The sequence below is a fragment of the Tetrao urogallus genome (genome assembly GCF_951394365.1).
Source record: "Tetrao urogallus genome assembly, chromosome: 8".
Lineage (NCBI taxonomy): Eukaryota > Metazoa > Chordata > Aves > Galliformes > Phasianidae > Tetrao > Tetrao urogallus.
This window is the reverse complement of record NC_136821.1, coordinates 9,103,605-9,124,168: the sequence shown is the minus strand read 5'-3', so window position 1 is coordinate 9,124,168 and position 20,564 is coordinate 9,103,605. Positions and strand designations below refer to the sequence as shown.

General features: G+C 48.3%; 1 protein-coding gene across 1 annotated transcript in view; it reads right to left on the bottom strand.

The window, feature by feature from the left end:
- Positions 1-20,564, bottom strand: part of LOC306949502 (protein HEG homolog 1-like) — a gene marked incomplete at both ends in the record, with an annotated part of 30,274 nt that overhangs the window by 7,659 nt on the left and 2,051 nt on the right. Inside the window, 12 exons of the mRNA XM_079539412.1 lie at positions 61-155; positions 1,288-1,407; positions 3,011-4,381; positions 5,425-5,751; positions 6,310-6,612; positions 7,131-7,448; positions 8,173-8,481; positions 9,313-9,645; positions 9,940-10,218; positions 10,593-10,901; positions 11,339-11,632; positions 12,142-12,351. Of these exons, the coding sequence (XP_079395538.1) occupies positions 61-155; positions 1,288-1,407; positions 3,011-4,381; positions 5,425-5,751; positions 6,310-6,612; positions 7,131-7,448; positions 8,173-8,481; positions 9,313-9,645; positions 9,940-10,218; positions 10,593-10,901; positions 11,339-11,632; positions 12,142-12,351 (4,268 nt within the window). The remainder of the gene's footprint in view (positions 1-60; positions 156-1,287; positions 1,408-3,010; positions 4,382-5,424; positions 5,752-6,309; positions 6,613-7,130; positions 7,449-8,172; positions 8,482-9,312; positions 9,646-9,939; positions 10,219-10,592; positions 10,902-11,338; positions 11,633-12,141; positions 12,352-20,564) is intronic.

Sequence of the window (20,564 nt, the reverse complement as noted above, 5' to 3'; positions counted from 1 at the left end):
TAAGGGGAGTGACACACGAGGACCCAAGCAGTGCTGCTGCCACCACACAGGGACACTCACCATCAACAGGATTTCACGCTCCACTTGCAGGAGATCTGCATACTTCCCGTGGGTGATGTTAAGTTGCAGGGGCACCTGACCGATAAATATTCTTACTAAAAAGGAGAATAAGACAGGTGAGTTGGAATACGTGCCTCCTTTCTGTAAACCAAAACTAAGCAACACTGACTCATTTAACACAGAGAGAGACGGGGAAATTTAGTGGCAAGATGGTTTCGGGTGCCAAAGATAATTTATAGTAATTTGGGGTAAAGTAAAATCTTTTTCCCCTCTCTCCAGTGCAAGGAAAGCAAACCAAGTCAAGATGAAGCAGTGGAGAAAGGACATTTTCATTTTTTAAACTGCTGGACAGAATGAGCAATGATGTTTGAAAGGAGGCCTGAAAGATGCATTTTTCCATGCTTAGAATTAGATTTGATTCATGGCAACAGAATGCAATAATCCAACTCGTCCAGACTCAGAGAGATAATATCCCTAAATCTTGTATTAAGTGTCATGAGATACTCAGTGGAAATGAGAACTCAGAGCTCAAGTTTTATGTTCCACCAGAAAAACAAATACAGTTGCAGATAACGTTGTAAAGCTTCCAATTCTTTCCCATTCTTTCCCATCTGCAGAGCCTATCTTCACCACAAATTTTGTATCAGACAGCTCTAATATAACAGCTTCTGGTAGAAATGAGACTGGAATCACCTTCATGGTATTTACATAATCTGCCCATGGCCCAGTCCAAGGCGTAATCAAAACAACTCTCTAAATTAGAAGCTGACACATTCCTACAAGAAGAAATGTTTCAAAACACCCTTTAGGGGACACCTCAGCCATGTCGCTCAGCAAAATTTCTATGCCTTAATCCTCACTGATTAAGGGTCAGAAGAAACATCAGCAAAACAAATCCCCCCTTCACAATGAGGCATTATAAGTCCTTGGGATTTGAGCCTTTTAATAGGAAAGGAGGGGGCCAGAATGCAAGTCCCAGATAATAATTGTGCTGCACAACAAATGCGAAAGGTAGGAAACAAGACCTTGATCTTACAAAGGCTTTCACAGCTGCTTAATTCCATACAGATGGCTGAGCCAACTGAAGTCAGGCTATCAGTAAAAGTAGTAGTTGGGAGGTATACTAAGCTCCTGAACTTGTCTGAGCCTGCGTTAATTTATTTTAAAGGATTACAGATCATTATCTCCATCATTTTTCCCTTTTTTTTTTTGCTTTTGTTTTCTTACCTAAGTTGCACTTTCCTTTTTCCATCTCATATCCAAGAGGGCATTGACAGACATAGGAGCCATGGGTGTTGTTGCAGGTGGCCAGTGCAGGACAAGGGTTGGAAAGACATTTATCCACACCTAGAAAACCAGAAAAAAAGACCAGCCTATAGTTGCAGAATTACAAACATCAACAACTGCTGGGCTAAAAAAGATCAACTTGGCTCCTTTTCTGTGACCCCCTGAGCATTATCAGATGATTCATTGCATCATTTGCACTTACTGCTTATCCTGTTCTTAATTATTCTGCTGGAGCTACAGGAATAAACACAAAACACTTTCTGTTGAATATTCATTCCGAAGCCCTTGAGACCCGGTGTTGATCCAAGCTAATATTAACACCCAGCCTGCTTGCAGCACTGCTCCTGTAATCCCAGAGTGCTTTTCAAAGACAAGCAATGCTACAGCTACGGATGGCTGAAGAACCATGCAGCCCTGCAGTGCAGACACCCCCCAGCTGACCCCAGCCTTAGGACACACAACATGGGATTATCCCTGTGCTCTGGGCTGTCTGCCCTGGCTACCTAGCATCAGCAAGAGGGTGAGTGGTGCCTCTGACCTAAGCAGCCAGAAACGAGTGACAAAAAATCCACTCCCTTACAGTTATTTAAACTGTATAATGCCATAGATATAATTAATACCGAGCAGTTGAGAAATAACCTTTAAATACCTAATTAGTGGTGGAATATACACTACTGCCAGTATTTCACCGAGATTAATGCAGTTGGTATACACAATATCCTACAGTGGCATTAGGGTCAGGCTCCTGAACTTTAAAAACAGAATCGATTTCCATTCGTATAAAGCAGCTCAATACATTTACTTGGGAAGAAAAGGAACCTGGCAGCAGCGACAAATGAAATCCTTTGTTCTTCTGCGGGGCTTTTTGCTGATAGACCCCTTGTAGTGCACTGCAGTCAGGCATTGCCACCTCTATCCTCCTGCACCCCAAGAGCCTCCTGACCCTTCTGCTGGGCAGGGAAACATCTGGTCCAACTCCAGTGCAAAGAACAGGGACGCCTACAGAATCATCAGGTGCTCAGAGCCCCATCCAGGATAAGTATCATTATGGATTCAAAGAACACTCCTGGACCACAAGGTAATTAAAAAGCAAATCCAGAATGGTTGAATAGCACATTTCTCAGCTTTCCTTTCCCAGTCTTGGTTATCACAACACACTCAGCAAGACCACGGTGTATAACCTACCAGGAGAAGTGATGGGTCCTCAAGGAGAAATTTATTTAGTGAGATGGGGAGAGAACAACCATAGGTCACAATAGCAGAAAAACTTCCAATGAAAATACTGACTGCTGGCCAGCTGCCTTTTCTCATAAGAGAGATACCGATCTATTTTTCACGACAAATGTAAAGTACATCTTAAGCTTACCCGGAAGGCCGTCAGCTTGATTTTTTTTTTAAATTCCCAAATTCCAGTTTAACATTTCCATCAGAAACCTTCACCAAAATGTTCACTTTTTTTTTTTTCTTTTTCTTTTTTTTCCCCAGCAGCTCAGCACACTTGTTAAACCTCTATCTTAAAAATACCAGAATGGAGACAGAATTCTTATCCTCAAATCCTGCTGACAGTGGACTTGTCACATACACATATGTAACCCTTCAAAGACCCTCCATGTGAGACCCTGTTGTTGTTGGCCCTGCTGCTGAGCACTGTTAGACACATTACCTGTTGCTGGAGATGTTGATCTCATGCCAGCTGTGCTACTTGATGGCAAGATGGTAGTTGATTTGATAGAAGTCAGTGTAGTTGTGCTCACAGTGGTCCTGCTTGTTGGATGGACTACAGGAGGACTCGTAGCAGGGATGACTTGCTTGGTGACCTTACTAGGCATTGTAGTGGTGGGATCCACAGATTTTGTGCTTTCACCAGTAGTATAAATGTGTTTAGTGGTAGTGGGTGTTGGAGCTCTGTGGGTTTTTGTGGTGCTAGCATCACTCAGGGTTGGCTGGCGACTGGCTGGCGTTGTCAGTACAACAGGTTTCACTGTGGTCACTGCCACTGCAGGGACAATGGCACTGTGGCTTGTTGTGGTTGTCAAGGTACTGAGGGGCACACCTGCGGGCTCAGTCTGTGGGGCATCACTGGCTGTGATAAGCAGAGGTGGTGATGTTGCCTTCCCAGAGCTACCCAGCTGGGAGGTAGCACTCCTTGGTGACATGATTTCTGTTACCGGTGTGGCAGCATACATGGACACAACACGGCCACCGAGATGCTCCATGGGCTCCGTGGGCAGAGGGGGAGACCTGGTCATGTTGAAGGAGGTGTTGTTTTGGAGCTGGTGTGTGCTGCTGTGCTTGGTGGTCTCTTGGGAAGAGCTCCCAGCCACTGCAGCTGTGGAGGGCACCCGCCTGGATGCAGTTGTAGCTGTGGGGGTGCTTGCTGGGCCACTGTCACTGGATTGTGAGACAGATGATGGTGATGAAAACAGAGGCAATAAAGATACTGAAGAATAAGATGGGGAAACCAATGAGGAAGTGGGCAAAGAGGATGATAAAGCCTGCAGAGAGGTTGAAGATGCCATCACAGAGGAAGAGAGAGGCTCAGATGGCTCTGATGTTGCATACAGATGAGTTGGAGGTGGTGTTGATGAGAGTGAGTGATGCAGTGATGATGCTGAGGAAGAGCGTGAAGATACTGATGAAGCTAGAGATGACCTGCCAGTGGGCAACAACCTGGAGTCAGTGTCAAAGACAGTTGTATTTTGTACATTGCCTACAGAAGCAGAAGTCAGTGGTTTGGAAGAGTGCACCAGCAATGGCTCCGTTGATGGTTGAACAAAACTGCCATCACTGGATATGTTGTTCTTCCTGTCCTGTGCCACAGGTGATTTCGATGAATCAGAAGGGTTGGAAATTTCTGAAAAAAATGTGGAACTTTCAGAGGAGTCAGCAGAGGTGCTGCTGTTTGAGATAGATAGGAGAGTCCTTTCTCCTCCTCTGGTGTATATGGTTGAAATGTATGTGCCGTCTGTATGAGAAACTGAGGTCCTTTTCTCTCCATCAATGCTGCTGACTGGCTGATGGCTACTTGGAAAGCCTGCAGTAAGAAGACAAAATGCATCAGAAGGACAGAAAAAAAAAGAAAAAGAAAAAAAAGAAAGCATTTTAATGTCATATTAAAACTATTTGATAAATATATAAAATGTTCCTGTCTGTAAACTGGCCCATACTAAAAAATAAGAGCATCATCCAAGCATAGCTATTGAGCTACCTACCACTCCTTAGCTTGTTCAAAAATGGTGAACTCTGACAGACATAAGGCACCCAAGAAAAATGCAGGTTTCTTAAAAAACTCTTCTTCCAGCATTGCTTTTCTAATGTGACTGAGCTCTTATCATTCTGTGATATTTTGTGGGAAGCTAAGTAGCAAGTCATCTTTCTCTTTATCTCTCAATTTACAAAACTCATATCCTCTCCCTCTTATCCTCCATTCAAAGCACATCTTTGTTCTTCAGCTGGTTTGCTTTTAGGCACACTGAACTTCATGACTCTATAGGATATTATTGTGTTATATTAATTTGCATCTTATCATGAACTCACTGATTGAAAATTTTGCAGTCAGGAAATCCTAAATGAGTAGCATATCAACCTGCAGATCATTTAGCATTAAAAGAGAAGTCAATCTTATACTACAAATTTCAGAATGTATATATAACTTCAACAATCACTACAAATAAAAAAAAAATAGTATATTAAAAAATTAAAAATTTGATTTAAGTCTATAATTGATTCTCTATAACAGACTCTATAATTCATGCTGATCCACAGCATGAAACACTTCTTAAAGGATTTCCCACAAAGAAACCAGTTAGGATGCAAAAAAAGCTTTCCATGGCCATCAGAACAGGAGAGCTTCCCCGCTAGTGCCCACCTTGGAGCTTCACCTCTGGAGTGACTGCCATGTCAGTGGGGCCTGGCTTTGAGTCCTCAGCTGTCGGACGCATGAGAACACCTTCCCAAGGACACCCAAGCGTGGCACTGAATGTACAACTGACTGAAAGCTTTGCATATTACATAAGCAAATCCAGGACAGCGGGAACATTAAAAACAAACAAAAAAGATGGGAACATGCTAACTTACTTGTGAGATCATTTTGGAAAGACGAATCAGTGAGTAGCTTGGAAGAATGGGTGAAGAGCGTCTCTGTCGCGAGGCCTTCGCTGCCAACTGAGGTGTTGGCCATCCCACTCTGCTCCACTGACACCGGCCGAGTCGGCTCTGAAGCACTGGTGGTCTTGGTGTGGGAAGCAGAGCTCTCTGTGGTATGGGTCAGCACGCTGATCGTCACCGGTGTCCCCTCTCTGCCACCAGCCAATGTGGCTGAACCATATACGGGATTGGTATGGGGGCTGGAAATCCCTTCCTCCATACTTGAGCTGCTTAGCGAGTCATGGCTGCTTCCCACAGCTGAAACAGGATCAAAAATTGGGTACGTGATTTTACCATCTGAGATGAGAGAATGCTTGTGAGCTATACAGTAATTCTAGTTTGAAATGAAGATTAAGAAAATTGCACAGATAAATACAGGCAAGGTGGATCTTCCATATCTATCACCTTAAATAATGATTTAACAGATCAAGCTTACTTCAAAGGAGGAAGACAATTTAAATATACAGGATACCATATTAGGCTATATATAGTTATCAGCCCAGCCCAGTTAGGTTGTAGATGACAGCACGAAGACATAGCATAGGTTTCTGAGACTGCTTCAGTTAATCATCCATAGCTGCAGATACACAATACCAACAAGCTCAACCATGGCAAATACACAGTACCAACAAGCTCAATCTTGACAGATATACAATACCAATGAGCAATCACGACAGCTTATAAATATTGCCCACAACACCTGCAACAGCTCTGAACAGTGCTAGAGGGAGGAGCTTCAACCCCATGGAAGAGCCAAGGGCAGGGAAGGGGGGTTGTCCTAATTCAAATGCCATTGAGGAGCTCAGAAAGACTCACTGGAAGGTTCAGCAGCAGAGAAGTAGGTGGACACTCTGGATGAAAAGGTGACTTCAGGCTCCATGTATGCTGTATGGCTGGAGGAGACATGTCTGACTTCAGGCCACGCTGGGGAAGATGGGATGGAACTGGAGAGGGGCTCCCTGGCCATAGCTGGGTGAGATGTAGGGCTTCCCACCACCATGCTCCATGTGCCATGGTTTGCTGCATCCTGCGATGTCCTTTCCTCATGGGTGGAGAGCATGGTTAGAATGTACGTAGTCTCAGTAGCAACACCAGAAACCTGTTGTCCTCCCTCTGGAACTGCAAAGCAGAGATAAACATACATATATACATATTCCATTAATAACAATTTTGAGGCCTCAATGAGGGCCAAAATCTGAACATGCCCATTCCCAAAGGGATGAAACAGGGAGAAAGGCAAGCAGCCCAGGCAGAGCTGCCTCCGCCGCACATCCTGCAGGTCAGCACTTCTGTCCTGCTCACTGCAGAGGTGTAAGCTAGTGGCCAGGGAGCTCAGAATGCTCCCACTCTTTGAAAAAGACAGAATTTTAAATGCAAGGGGGAAAAAAAAAAGACAATCTTCAAAACTTGATGTTGAAATATTAAGAGCTGGACGGTGGGAACCCGGTCCTTGGTTTGAGGGTGGAGTTCAAATGGTTGCTCCGTCACAGTCTATATGTGTGGTCTTGAAAAGCTGCTTGACTGTCTACATCCTGACAGGAAAAGCTGAGATTTCAATAGAAAATCTAGCTTACAACAAGAAAGCAAGGGTAGGAACTTGGGTGGGAGACCCTACATGGCAAACCCACAAAACCCACCTGAAGAACTTGGTGAGAATGAAGACACTGAAACACCAGGAGGAAACACAGGCAGCGGCTTTGTTGGAAGCTCATCGAGGTCAGCATCACGCTGTGAGACATCTCTCTGCCTGCCTGGCTCTGTCACAGAAGACAGCAGAAGGACCACATCCAGGGAGCTGGTGCCAGCTGGAGCGGGAGCAGAGCTGCCTGCACTGGTGTCTACCACGGGCTCGGTGGTCATGTTCCCACCTTTGGTGGCCATCACCAAGCTGGGTGTGCTGGTGACAGAATTGTTGGGCAGCCTTCCTCCTTTGGCTGAGGTTGTAGCCCCTTTGGCTGGGAAAAGATACAAATTGGATTTATACACGTTAAAGTGCGAGCAGATGGGTCCACTCTCTTCTATCTCCACCCTCAGGCTGACAAAGTGGGTACAAATATAAGGCGGGAGGAGACTTAAATCTCGAGATGTCTGAGAGGACACGATCCTCCCCAGCCCGAGGATCTGGAGAAAGGCTGCTCACAGGATTGCACCCTGAAGAGGGCACCAAAAACAAGAGGTGGAAGCGCTGGTGTGCTGAAAGTGAAATGTTCCTTCATAATGCCCCAAAGCATTGCCCAGCACCTTCTAGAGAAAAGGAGGCTCAGAGGAGACCTCATTGCTCTCTATAGCTGCCTCAAAGGAGGTTGTAATGAGGTGGAGTTATCTCTTCTTGCAAGGAACAAATGACAGGTTGAGAGAGAATAGCCTCGGATTTCACCAGGGAAGGCTCAGGTTGGATATTAGGAAAAATGTATCCACTGAAAGGGTTGTGAAGCATTGGAATAGGCTGCCGAGAGAAGTAGTAAAGTCACCACCTATCGAGGTACTCAATATGTAGATGTGGTGCTTAGGGACATGGGTCAATGGTAGACCTGGCAGTGCTGCATTAACGGTTGGACTCAATGACCTTAGTGGTATTATCCAACTGAAATGATTCTATGATTCTAACATCTCCCTCACCCCTCTCCACACAGACTGGAGGCCTACAGGATGAGGCCCCCGAGGACAGACTGAGCTCACCTGTGGCAGAAGCACTGCTTGAAATGTCAAGCAGTGACCCTGGGGAGAATGCAGTAGCTCCAGTGCCACCATCAGCCCCTGCTCCCAAAGGCTGCCCAGGAGACAGGGCCCAGTCTGGAGGGTCAATAGTTTTGGCACCAGAGGTGGAAATTTCTGCCGGATGGACCAGGGTGGTGCTGGCAGGCAGAGACCGCAACGTCCTCCCTGTGCTTCTGGTGGCTGTGGCGGACATGGAGTCACTGGTGGTGTGGAAATCAGTTCTCTTCTCTGTGGCCAGGGTGCTAAATGGCATATGGCTGCTTCTGGAAGCTGAGACATGATAAAGAAAAAAATTGCAAATGCAAAACTGTAACATATATATAACATTACAGATGAACTTTCTGCCAGTAGAACCCAGAAACAACAAGCGCATGTATAGGCAGAAAATAAAAGAAGATGCCAATTTAGAGAAAAAGAGAATTTCCAAAGATGTGACTCCTTCCCGTAGAAATTCTTCTTGTAAAAGATGTGGTTTGATGCCACAAAAAGTGATGTTATGTAGAAACTGTTGAACTACTACACCTTGCACTTGATTTCAGCATTAAGTGATTGAGGGCACTCTATCCTGCTAGAACAAACACATCTCTTAACAAGCCTGAAAAGCCTGGAATAGCTCAGACAGGGCACAACGCTGAGCAGCGAAGTGGTCAGGGAGAACAGGTCATGAAGGAATGGGCTCAGAGGGACTGAATTCCTTCAGCACTACAACCAGGTCCAGGAGCAAAGAACAGAACGAAAGACCTGAGACCACATACAAATTGTCCTGAAGCTGATTTGGTTTTGGGAGGCAGCACAGCCCATGGGGAACATCACAGGATCTGAAGTTGGGTCCCTGGGATCACAAGGACACGATCGAGTCTCCACTTACTTAGTTCCCATGTCGAAGAAATAGTGATAGCAACTGGAAATGGCAAAGAATTTCGAAATGATTTGAAAGTGAATTTTTCTTGGCCCAAGGAAACTTTCCATATGTGTGCCTTTTCTGTAAAAACACCAAGCCAAACTTTCTCCTCCTTAAAAGCATTTTCTATATAGTTGTAATACATTTTGAGATGTGCAGGTAGAGTAGGATAAAGTAACCATCCTCCTTTTACTCCTCACCTATGGAAGGGCCTTCTGCAGAAGAAGGAGAGAGTGGCAGTGAAGGCTCTGCTTCAGGCTGGCTGGAAGCTGTGGTCTCCCTGGACCCAGGCTCTCCGTGGGTCTCTCTTACAGAAGAAGCAGGTGGTGATCTGACAGTGCCTGAGGTCCCAGTTGCACCACTGCTGGAAGCAGAGACTTCTGCTGCCCATCCACTGGTATTTGTGGCAGACCTCGGAGGTCTCCCCCCGCTGCTGGTGGCCGTGGCTGAAATGTAGGCACGGGTGGCAGAGGATGCTGTGGTTTCTTCCTCTGTTGTTGACGTGTCCGTTGGCTGGTGGCTGCTTCTGACACCTGAGATACAAGAAAACCAGATCTGATCAATGCATACGGAGTTACACAGATGATGGGCGGTCTTCATATGTATATATATATGTATATCTTTATAAACTGCTTTTCTCAGTATGGGAGATTCAAGTAGGCCACCAATATTTTTCAGTTTTTCAACCAGAAGCTGAACACCACTCCCAACCTTCCCCCAGTCCCAGTGCAGCCGCTCATCCAACACCGACTGATGGCATTATCTGCAGGAGAACAATGCAAACTCAGTGATGCAAAATCCAACTCAGTCACACAGCAACCACATACCTGCAAATGTATGTCCGGAGGCAGAGAGCGAGCTGGCAAGCAAAGGTTCTCGGGGCTGTGTAGGGAGGTCTCTCTGCCAGCTGCCAGCTCCATGTGTCCCAGCTTCCGAGGAGGACAAAGTGTCCCCTGAAATGCTGGTGGGCTCAGGGCTGGTAGCAGAGCTCGGAGCAGAACCCAGTGTCCCCACTGTCATGTCGGTGAGCACAGTGGACACATCTGAGTGCAGCATCACCTCTCCAGCAGTTGGGATGCTCCTGGGCTCTTGACTGCTGTGAGAGGCTGAAAAAAGAAAAAAGAAATAGAAAACTGCACAAACTGAAGCAGCTGGGAAGGTTTTGTCCCGGCAGACAATATATGTGTGAATATTTACTACTGGGAAATCATTAGGGCAGGGAAAAACCAATCTCCACATAAGAACTCCTGAAGTAATAGCTTGCAAAATTCTACTGAAGGTTTTCAAAGAAAATCTATCCTCCTCTTCCAACTAGAATAATATTTATCCATACTTTCATTTCTGTGAAATGTTTTTAAATGTACAGAATGTGCCAAGTACAATATTATTCCTCCTTTCTTTAAAATAGAAAGGATGTATTTTGTTTATAAAGACTCTTTAAATAATGTTCTGACTTATACAGCTAGCCATCAAAACTCACATGTGGAAGCGCTGCCTGCGTTGGCAAGCAGCAGATCTGCAGAGGACACGGTGGCCCCAGTGCCACCATCAGCCCCTGCTCCCAAAGGCTGCCCAGGAGACAGGGCCCAGTCTGGAGGGTCAATAGTTTTGGCATCAGAGGTGGAAATTTCTGCCGGATGGACCAGGGTGGTGCTGGCAGGCAGAGACCGCAACGTCCTCCCTGTGCTTCTGGTGGCTGTGGCGGACATGGAGTCACTGGTGGCCTGGAAACCCCACATTCTCTTCTCCAGTGATGAGCCTTTGGATGGTTGGTGTCTGCTTCCAGCGGCTATGGCACAACAAAAGAGCTGGATTTATGTGTATGAAATTATAAACAGATGGATCCGTTTTCTTCCCAGATGCTTACACTGCATGTATGCATATTAAGCAAAGGAAGTTTTCAATCTGGACAAAGTGCTCTTCTGGAAAGGCATGGATCTCCTCCATTCAGGGTCACCCAAGTTATTGCTCGTGCAAGAACTGTGGCTCAAAGTCACGAAAGCACTGCACCAAAACCCCCATGGAAAAGCCTACAAACGGTGGAGTAATCCAGCTCACTCAAAGAAAAGTTGTTTATTTTGCACCCATCCTACTCCAAATCCCAACAGCCTGGCTCTACCAAACACATGCAAAACATAGCACTGGTTCAAGAGAGCAAAAGCTACGCAGAGGCTTCCAGAGATGTTCTGAAGCTGTGACACAAACCTGAGGACCAGCAAGGCTCACCTCTGGAAGTGTTTTTGGAGGTGGGCGATCCTGTGAACTCAGGGCTTGTGGAACTCCATGCAGCATTCTCAGGATCCAACGTGGTCCCTCTTGCACCCGTCTGGGTGCTGGGAGCATGGGGAGAAGAGGGGGGCTGACCCGGGGAGCTGGGCACAGGGGTGGTGGGGAGCACACTTTGGGCCTGCAATGCTGGGGATGAGGATAGTGCTGGTCCTGGCGAAAATGTCCTATCTGTGTCCACAGGATGACTAGGAGAAGCCAGTGCCCTCCTGCCTCTTGCCTGGCTTTCAGCAGCTGCAAAGAGCAAGGGAGAAGAGAGAAACTGATCTTCCCGCTGACCAGGTCAGGGTTGAAGTAGCATCACCCATAGTGGTACCTAGTGCTACCCTATGCAGTAAATTAGGGTCATAGCAGCATTTCTCACATTTCCTGCATTTATTGTAGAACATGCTGCCAGAGAGATGGCTGGGAACAGAGGGTTTCCATCACCAAAACATGTCAGCATTCCAAAATCTGTCTGCATTTGTGCACAGCAAGAGAAAATTGGATTTATTGCAAACCACTACAAACGTGCAAGGTGGGGAGTGCTCTGCCAGGACACCCAACAGCTGGCAGCCAGGCATTTGTCTGGGATGTGCTCCTGCTGTAGTCCTCAACCAGGAGAACCCAAGGAATTAAAGAACTAAAGACACCCTCTTCACTCATATCCCAATAAGGCATTTATCTCACCCAAGGGTGATAAGCAAAAAACGGAAACAGAGATAGGGCAAGCAGCGTGTGGGAATCTGAACATCAGAACTCACCAGGAGGGGAGGCGGGGCCAGGGGGGCTGCTCCTTGTGCATCCCTGTTGTTGCAGGGAGAAAGTGCTGGTGCTGGCAGGGGGAGCAGTGTACTCTGCCTCTTGCCTGGTGCCACGCAGCGCCGTGGTGAGCTCCAGGTCGCCCACGAGAGAGCTGGAGGTCCTCATGGCCATGTCCAGGCTTCTCTTCATCTGATGGCTGCTGTTGATGGCTGAAAGGAAGAGCGAAGAAAAATCCCATTGGTGCTGATGTGTGAGGCCAAGATCTGAGCTCATTTGCACTAGAGAAAGTTCTGCATAATCATAACACAGCCATGACATTTAGTTTTGGATCCACACCAGTGTAAATTGGATTGGTTGTTGGTGCCAAATGTCAAAACTCACCACTGTGTGCAGGAGCAATGGCATTCAGCACCCCCACATGTTTTGTGTGCATGAGGAAGAATAAATCTTCAAAGGAGAGCAAAAATAAAAACCCAGGCTCCATGTGCCCATCACAGGGTAAAGGAGAGACACGATGGTGTGGATCACCCTGGCATCCTATGCTCTGCAGCCCTTCCAGAAGCAGGCAGATGGCCATGAGCACAAGAGCCTCTGGTGCAATTTCCAATTCTCTGAAGTCTCTCTGAAAATGATAGCAAGCAGCACAAGCCTCAGCCCCAAACACCCAGCAAACACCCTGGCATACAACATGGGGACCCAACAGAAATCAGCCAAACACTGACCCCTATGTGATCTAAGCACATCCCACCTTTAAACTCTACATGACCATAGGCATCAAGAGAAATATTTTGCTTCTAGCCCAAAGCCATCACACCGCTTGTGGGAACCAGTGTGTGCATTTCCCATTAAAACTAGTCCTGATCCTCACCAGGCAGAACAAGGCTGTGAGAGGCTCTCTTTGCAAGCAATAGCAAGCCGGCTGGTTTGGGGAGCTGAATTACAGCACAGCCAGGACAAACAGATCAGATTCCAGCAGATTTCCCAAGGCCTTGGGTTGGCCGGGTGTTGTGAAATGGCAGCACAGGCTGCTCAGGGAGGTGGTAGAGTCACTGTCCCTGGTGGTGTTTGAGAACCATGGAGATGTGGCACTGAGAGACATGGTCAGTGGGCATGGTGAGAATGAGCTGGGACTGGACTTGGTGATCTCACAGGTCTTTTCCAACCTTTATGATTTCCAACCTTAACAAGAGAACTTGAGTTGGGTGAGACCTTTAAAGACCATTCTGGTACAAACCCTTGCAATGAACAGGGACATCTACAGCTCTACCAGGTGCTCAGAGCCCTGTGCAGCCTGACCTTGAATGTCTCCAGGGACAGGGCATCTAACATCTCTCAAGGCAACCTGTTCCAGTGCCTCACTACTCTTATTAAAAAACACTTTTTCCTTATATCCAATCTAAATCTCTCCTCCTTTAGTTTGACACTATTTCCCCTTACCCTACCACAGCAGACCCTGCTAAAGAGTCTGTCTCCTTTCTTACAGCCCCCCTTTAGATATTGAAAAGCCACTCTCAGCACTCCCCACAGCCTTCTCTTCTCCAGGCTGAACAGCCTCAGCTCTCAGCCTGTCCTCATAGTGAGGTGCTTCATCCCTGGGATCATTTCTGTGGCCCTCCTCTGGATGCACACCAACAGCTCCACATATCTCCTGTACTGAGGACTCCACCTCTGGACACAGTGCTCCAGGTGAGCTCTCACAGCACAGAGCAGAGAGGCAGGATCCCCTCCCTTACCCTTTTGACGCAGCCCAGGACATGTTTGGCTTTCAGGACACACTGTTGCCTCACATCCATGATCCTATGCAGGGATAGGTGGTGAAGGCTCAGCCCTGGATGCATCCTCAGCCATGGGACAGCACAACACCAAAAACCACAGCACTGCAACATCTCACAGACATCCTTGGGTCCATCTTGGGCTGAGTTGAATGTAACGCAACGCAGCCTCCTCCGGTGGCAACGTGGCTGCAAGTGCAGAGCCCACATCTGCGGAGTCAGAGCCCACATCTGCGGAGTTGCATCATCTCAGCATCACCCGAGGCTCGGGGTGGGGAAAAAGTCATCTAAACTTAGAAAACTCCCGGCTGGCGGGGAGGCAAAGCCGAGGAAGGAGCACGGGCTCGGCAGGAGGAGGAGGAGCGGGGGCACGGCGCTGCATGGGGAGCGCGGCTGCGGATGTCGGGATCATGGGCGGAGGCCGCTTAGGAGCCAAGCAGGGTTGTGCGAACAAAAGCTGCAGCCCTAAATCTGGACCTTTCAGAGCGCACTGGGATTTTCAATTTCCTTCCTTGTACTTGCCCTGAGAGGAGCAGCTCAAGGAGTGGGGGGGGGAGGAGGAAAACCGGAGCTTAAAAAAATGTTCATGCTCAGAGACCGGTCAGCTCAGCGTAAACACGCCGATAATGTTGCTTCGAGCAGGTCCCTCGTGTGCACTAAGCACGGGAAGAATGCAAGAGGTTTTTCACCACATGCACTTAACCCTTTTCGCTAATTCTTTCAGTGTTGCAGCCACTTCCCCCCTCCTCAACAAGGAATAAGAAGGAAGGATTTCTCCAGCCACCAACTGCTCCAACCCATCGCAGCCGGGGCTTCACTCCAGCCACAGACCCTGTGGGTTTCGAGGCCCCCAGTGTGGGCGGCAGCAGCTGGGATACCGGTGGCCATCTGTCTGCTGGTGTCCATCTGTCCATGCTGCAATGGGGACAGATGTCCTGGGGCTGGGCTCAGGCTGCACTCCCGGGGCTTGCCACCAAGGATGATAAGGGCTGGGTTTGCTTCTTACCCTTTTTAATAACTCTACGCTCATGATTCCAGAGCCCCAGGCTCAGAGCTACCATGAGAAAAGCAAAAACCTCAGCAATTCCTTTTAAAAGCAGTGCCCTGCAGTCCAGAGAGAGGTACTTGGAAATAAAGAGCACTCACAAACCAAGGGCCGCCTCCAAAGGCCAAGGACAAAGCCCACACCACAACAGGATGCTGTCCTGCTTGCCTAGGGCTTTCCAGCCATACCATTTGGTGTTCCAAACAGTGCTCCAAACAGTGCCACCGCCACCCAGGTCCCAGCTCCAGCCCAGGAACCTGCACCTCCTGCTCTTCCACTTGGATAATCTGGGCTTAACACACAGGTCTCTGGAACCCACACTGGTGGACATCACTGACCCACAGTTGGAGCAGCACCCTGAGCCTCTCTCTAGTCACCAGCTGTGGATTCCACACAGCTTTTGGCAACTGAATTTTAAAAAGCCCTGTTTTACAGTCCAGCCTTTGGAAAACACCTTCAAATACAAATCTATTTCTAACAAGCTCTCCATACCCACACAGAAACTCCAGCAAAAGCCCCTGGAGCCAGAAGCACTAGCTGACAGACACCTCATTCCCTCTTTAAATCCTCCAGGCTGTTCCCTGACAGCAGTGCACCAGGAAAAGTCACCCACGCAGTGCTCCTCGCTCCTCTTTCCAGGGATTTAAGGTCCCCCTGGAGCATTCCAGAGCAAAGCCAGCAGTGTGGGCAGAGCCGTACGCGACCTGATGTCGCTGCAGCATTTGCTCCCATCCGAGGACAGTGCTGCTGGAGACCGTCAGACGGCACCGGGAGGAAGTCTGCTGGCAGGGCTCCACCGCAGCGCAGTTGCTAGGTCACTGGAACAATAAAAAGGCAAGAAAAAACATCCTGGCTGCAAAAAGAAAAAAAAAAAAATTGGGAAAAAAAAGGAAAAAAATGAAAGAAAATAGCTACGGCAGCTCCATGAGTGTGCACAGCGTTGGTGAGGGGAGGTGGAATGAGAGTTGGGAGTGCAGGACAAGGCTGCTGGTTTTTATGGGCTCAGAAGTTTGCTTATAAGACAGCCCTTCCTCACACAAATAAGGAATTAATGGAACCATGGAGTTTGCCTGCAGGATTTGCGATTGTTACGAATCTCACCCAGGGTTGGCAAGGACAATAGTTCAGGGGAAGGTGGCCTTGCTTCTGGCGAGGCCAGATTAATTACCCATCGAATGCTGATAAAGACACACAGCCTCCCAGCAGCACCCAGCTCCCAGCAGCTGCCCTACATGTGACCATGGCCCACTGGGGCAGAGTGGCTGATCCAAGGTGGGGTGAGAGCAGCCCATGCATTGCGGAACTCCACTTTGCTTTCTGAGCCTTGCACTTCATTCAGGGCCAGGAGGGAGCATTAGCTCATTCTGCCTGACCTCATGTGTAACAGAAGTCACTGAATGCAGCATATTTACTCCCAGCTCAGTGCCTTGGATTTGACTTAAGCAGAGCTTGCAAGGAAGAAGAAACAAACACTGGTGTTGATGGACTGGCCTGGATGCCAGTGGGACTGCTGGGTTTGGGATGGTATGGGGGTAGGAGCCATGTAAGCCCTTCTAACAGCACATGGGCTGTGCCCGCAGTAGGGGAGAGAGCAGCAGCCGCAGAGCTTGGTTTAAACCAGAGCCATGGCAGTGACATGAGTAGACTGGACAGCATGGAACAGGGGTTTGGTGGTACTTTAGGGCTTAAATAGGATTGCGCTGGTTTTAGGGGTTTTTTTTTGTTTTTTTTTTTTGTTTGTTTGTTTGTTTTTTGTTTTTTTTTTTTGGAGGGGTTTTCTAAGCAGCATCACACGGGGAGGGGAGGAACGTGTTCACTCATTGCATAGGAATGGGTTGGGAGCACACAGCCAACCTGGGAGCTGAGGGCTGCTGACAGGACTGGAGGGAGGGGAAGGTCCCCAGGCCACTGAGCTGGGAGCTCCACACCAGGCTTTTGCCCACCATTGCTGCACTCCCATTGAGACCCATGGATTCCCTGGCTTGGGGTCTGTGCAGCAGCCAAGCTCTGTAGGTGGTGAGAGCTGATTTGCCCATGGCCCCACATGGGGCTGCAAAGCAAGACCTGTGGGGCTGCCCCTACCCAACCCTCTGAAAACACCTTCACTGTGACTCTGTGCCCCCGATCAAGTTTCCCTCCTAAGAAATGTCCCTTTCAAAGGGCTTTTATCTTCAGGGCTGGCTGCTGCTTTCACCCTGTAGCCCATTCTGCATCTGCTGAAAGAGCTGATAATGTCCCGAAAGAATTAACATTAGTCCTGTAACCGAACCCAAATCCAACAATGATGAATGTTCTTTCCTTTGAGCTCTCCCAGGCCTGTACCAGGGGTGAGGAGCTCTCTAAGGATGCCTTTGTGAGCCGAAGCCACCGAAACCCTGCTCCTCATCCCCCAGACACAGAGACAATTGTGCCCAACTCCAGCCCTGAGATAAAGGACGAGTTACAAGAGCAGGACTGTGCTCCACAATCGCAGCCCTTGATCGCAGGGATACAAACCATGCTGTTTGTTTGCCAAGGTTTGCACTCCTGGTCGTGCATTCGCATGGCAGCACTTGGCATAGCTCAGTGCATTCCTCCCTTTTGTGTTACCTCCTAAACCACCTCCACTTGTCAGCTCGGGAGATCTTGCAGCTATGCGAGACAAACCTGGCCATCACTTGTATGTCTTTCTTCCCAGAAGCTTTAGCTACCAGCTGCTATGGTTTCCCTGATAAGAAAGTGTTCTCTTACTGATAACAGCACAGATGCAGCCAAACCACTATTCAGAGATGCTGACAAACCCCTCCCCAAAGTAAATGTCTGAAAATGCAGTAGATAACCATCTTTGGGGTGATCCTGTGAGGGGAGATGGCTTCAGTTCCCTTCCAAGGCCCACCTTGTGCTTTTACAGAGCCAAATCCCAAACCCTTCCAACAGCCGAACTCCAACTTACATGCACCCCAGAAGCGCTGTTCTGCCCCACACCAGCCCTGCTGGGCTGCAGCAATGTGGCCACCACCACCCCAACTTCACACCATTCACCCCAGCCCCAGCACAGCATGATGTTTCACACCGGCTCCTCGGGGCTTCAGAGATTTTCCACCAGAGGAAGGGTGTTACCAGCAGTGTCCCGACAGGCGGTGACGCGGGTGATTGTGCTCTGCAGCCCCCAAGTTCCTCCCATGGCTGCAGAGGCAGGGTGCTGTGAAAGCTCCTGAGCAAACACAGCAGCAAAATGAAGCCCTCCTTTGCTACCATGGGTCCACAGGAGGCTGCCCATGTACCCAAAATCCCTGTACAGAGTTTCCCAGAGATGCCCAAAGCATGCAGAAAAACAGTGACAGATGTCCCAAAGGTGCATGCGCTGCCATGGGGGTGTCATGGCAGCCACCCCACATTCTTGGGTAGGTGCAGAGAAACATTCCTCAGCCCCTCCTCACTAAATCGGATTCGAGTCAAAAAGGACATTTCCCTACTGCCCTCACAGCCATAACCTCCTTTCTCCCTCTCTAATGACAGCCCCAGGGGCTAACTGGGCCTATTGGGACAAAAAGCCAAATTTTCTGCAGCTCTCAGTGCAGATTTTGGCAGCATCGCCCACAGCCGATGTGCTGACAACAGTGGGGGAGATGCTCACAGCACCAGCTACAAAACCAGCTACCAAAAGAATCCACATCAGCACAGAGCAGGGTATTTGTACACCTAAGCCCCCTGAAGAGATCTTCCTGCATGGAGGACAGATGTTGTCAAATGCCTTCATCCAGAGCCACAGCAGGACTGGATGTGGATACCAGCACCACGGGAGATGGGTTGGCTTGTGCACTTGGTTCACCAAATAAAAGATATTTCTATTCCTTGTGAATTTTATATGGGTTTATCATCTCTTTCTCTGCCTAAACACTGACAAGCCCTAAAAACAAACCATCTTCTGCCACGAGTAGAATTCTGAACCCAGCCATCTCCATCAGCAAAACCCTGCAGGTGTTTCACCTTGCTCCAGCTGCCACTTCTTCAGGATGGGCTCACCATGCATAGCACATAGAAAAAGCTAACAGCAGGGAAGGGATGGGACCCAGCATCCTAACACCTGCAGTACGGACCTCACCACTCTGATCCTAGCGCAGGCCCTCATTGTAAGCAGAACTAGTTCTTATCCTGCTTTCTCTTGAGCATCCCACTTTGACAGCAGCACTTCTACAACACAGGCAACAGCTCCACGGGCAGCCTGAAGGAGCTGAAGTTTACAGAGCTTCCTTTACTCGAGGGAACTGCATTTTTCTAAGATTATATTATAACTTGGGCTGGCCGCTCAGTAACGCAACATCATTTCCCTTTTGGGTGGGAAAGTTCTCTCCTTGTCCTCTGATTCGAATGATTTCAGCCTGAAAGGATGAACACGAGTTCTCTGCATAATCAAAGAGCCATCTTGATGCTGTGGTACAGTACAGGGGCATTAAAAATGCATGGCTGCTTCTGCATACACATTGGCAAAGAGGGCAGAAGGGAAGGGTGGCCAGATGCAACAAACCCACACTCATAGGATCATTAAGGTGGGAAAATGACTTTTAGGATCCCCAGTCCAACTACTGACTTGTGCCCACTGACCACATGCCATACTGCCACATCACAGTTCTTGAACACCTCCATGGATGGTGACTCCACCACCTCCCCAGGCAGCCAGTGCCACTGCATCACCACTCTTCTAGAGAAGAAATGTTTCCTAACTTCCAACCTGAACCTCCCCTGGTGCAACTTGTGGTCATCACCTCTCATCCTATGGCTGTTACTTGAGAGAAGAGGTCAACCCCTACTTTGCCACAACCTCCTTTCAGGGAGTTGTTGAGAGCTATAATGTCTCCCCTGAACCTCCACTCCACCAGCCTGAAGAACCCCACTTTCTGCTGACAGTCACCCATAGACTTCATTCTCTCCCTGAGCCTCTGCTTGTAGCCCTCTTGCACCTGGTCCGGATGAATATCCCAGCAAATCAACCTCTAATATTTATGGAACAGCAAATTACAATGCAAATGTTGCAAAACTGCTCAGAGAACTAAAAATTTGAATTTGTAATCAGGTCTGTTTCCACTGGAAATTAGATTCTGCCTTTTATGCTCAGCTGATCAGGAAAAAGAAAAGCACATTGTGTGACCTACATCTTCAATGGGATGTAAATAACAGCCTGTGTTTGGGGTACCGGGGGCTCATGACGAGCTTGTCCACCAGCTGCAGGCCATGGATTATCTATCGCACAGCATCAGGGGATTAAAACAAGAAACCTTTAAGTTTGCTTGGAGCAACTTCTGATCCCCTGGATCAATCTGCCCTTAAAGCTTCTTTGCACTCCAGCAACAGAGAGGTACTGAGACAGGTGCCAGCATGTGGCCGTGCCTTCATCCCAAGGCCATTCCTTGATTCGGTGACCAGACTCATTGGATGGGGTTGCAGCCTGGGACCTGATTGGGAAAGTTTTCTGACCCTAAAACTGGGATCCCTATCAGAAGAAGCAAGCACATTGCACAGGAGGACTGCGAGGATGGGGGGGAACTTCATTCCTCTAAACCAAACTCTCCACCCCAAAACTGGCATCCCCTGGGGAGAGGGATGGCTGCACCATGGGCTGCAGCCA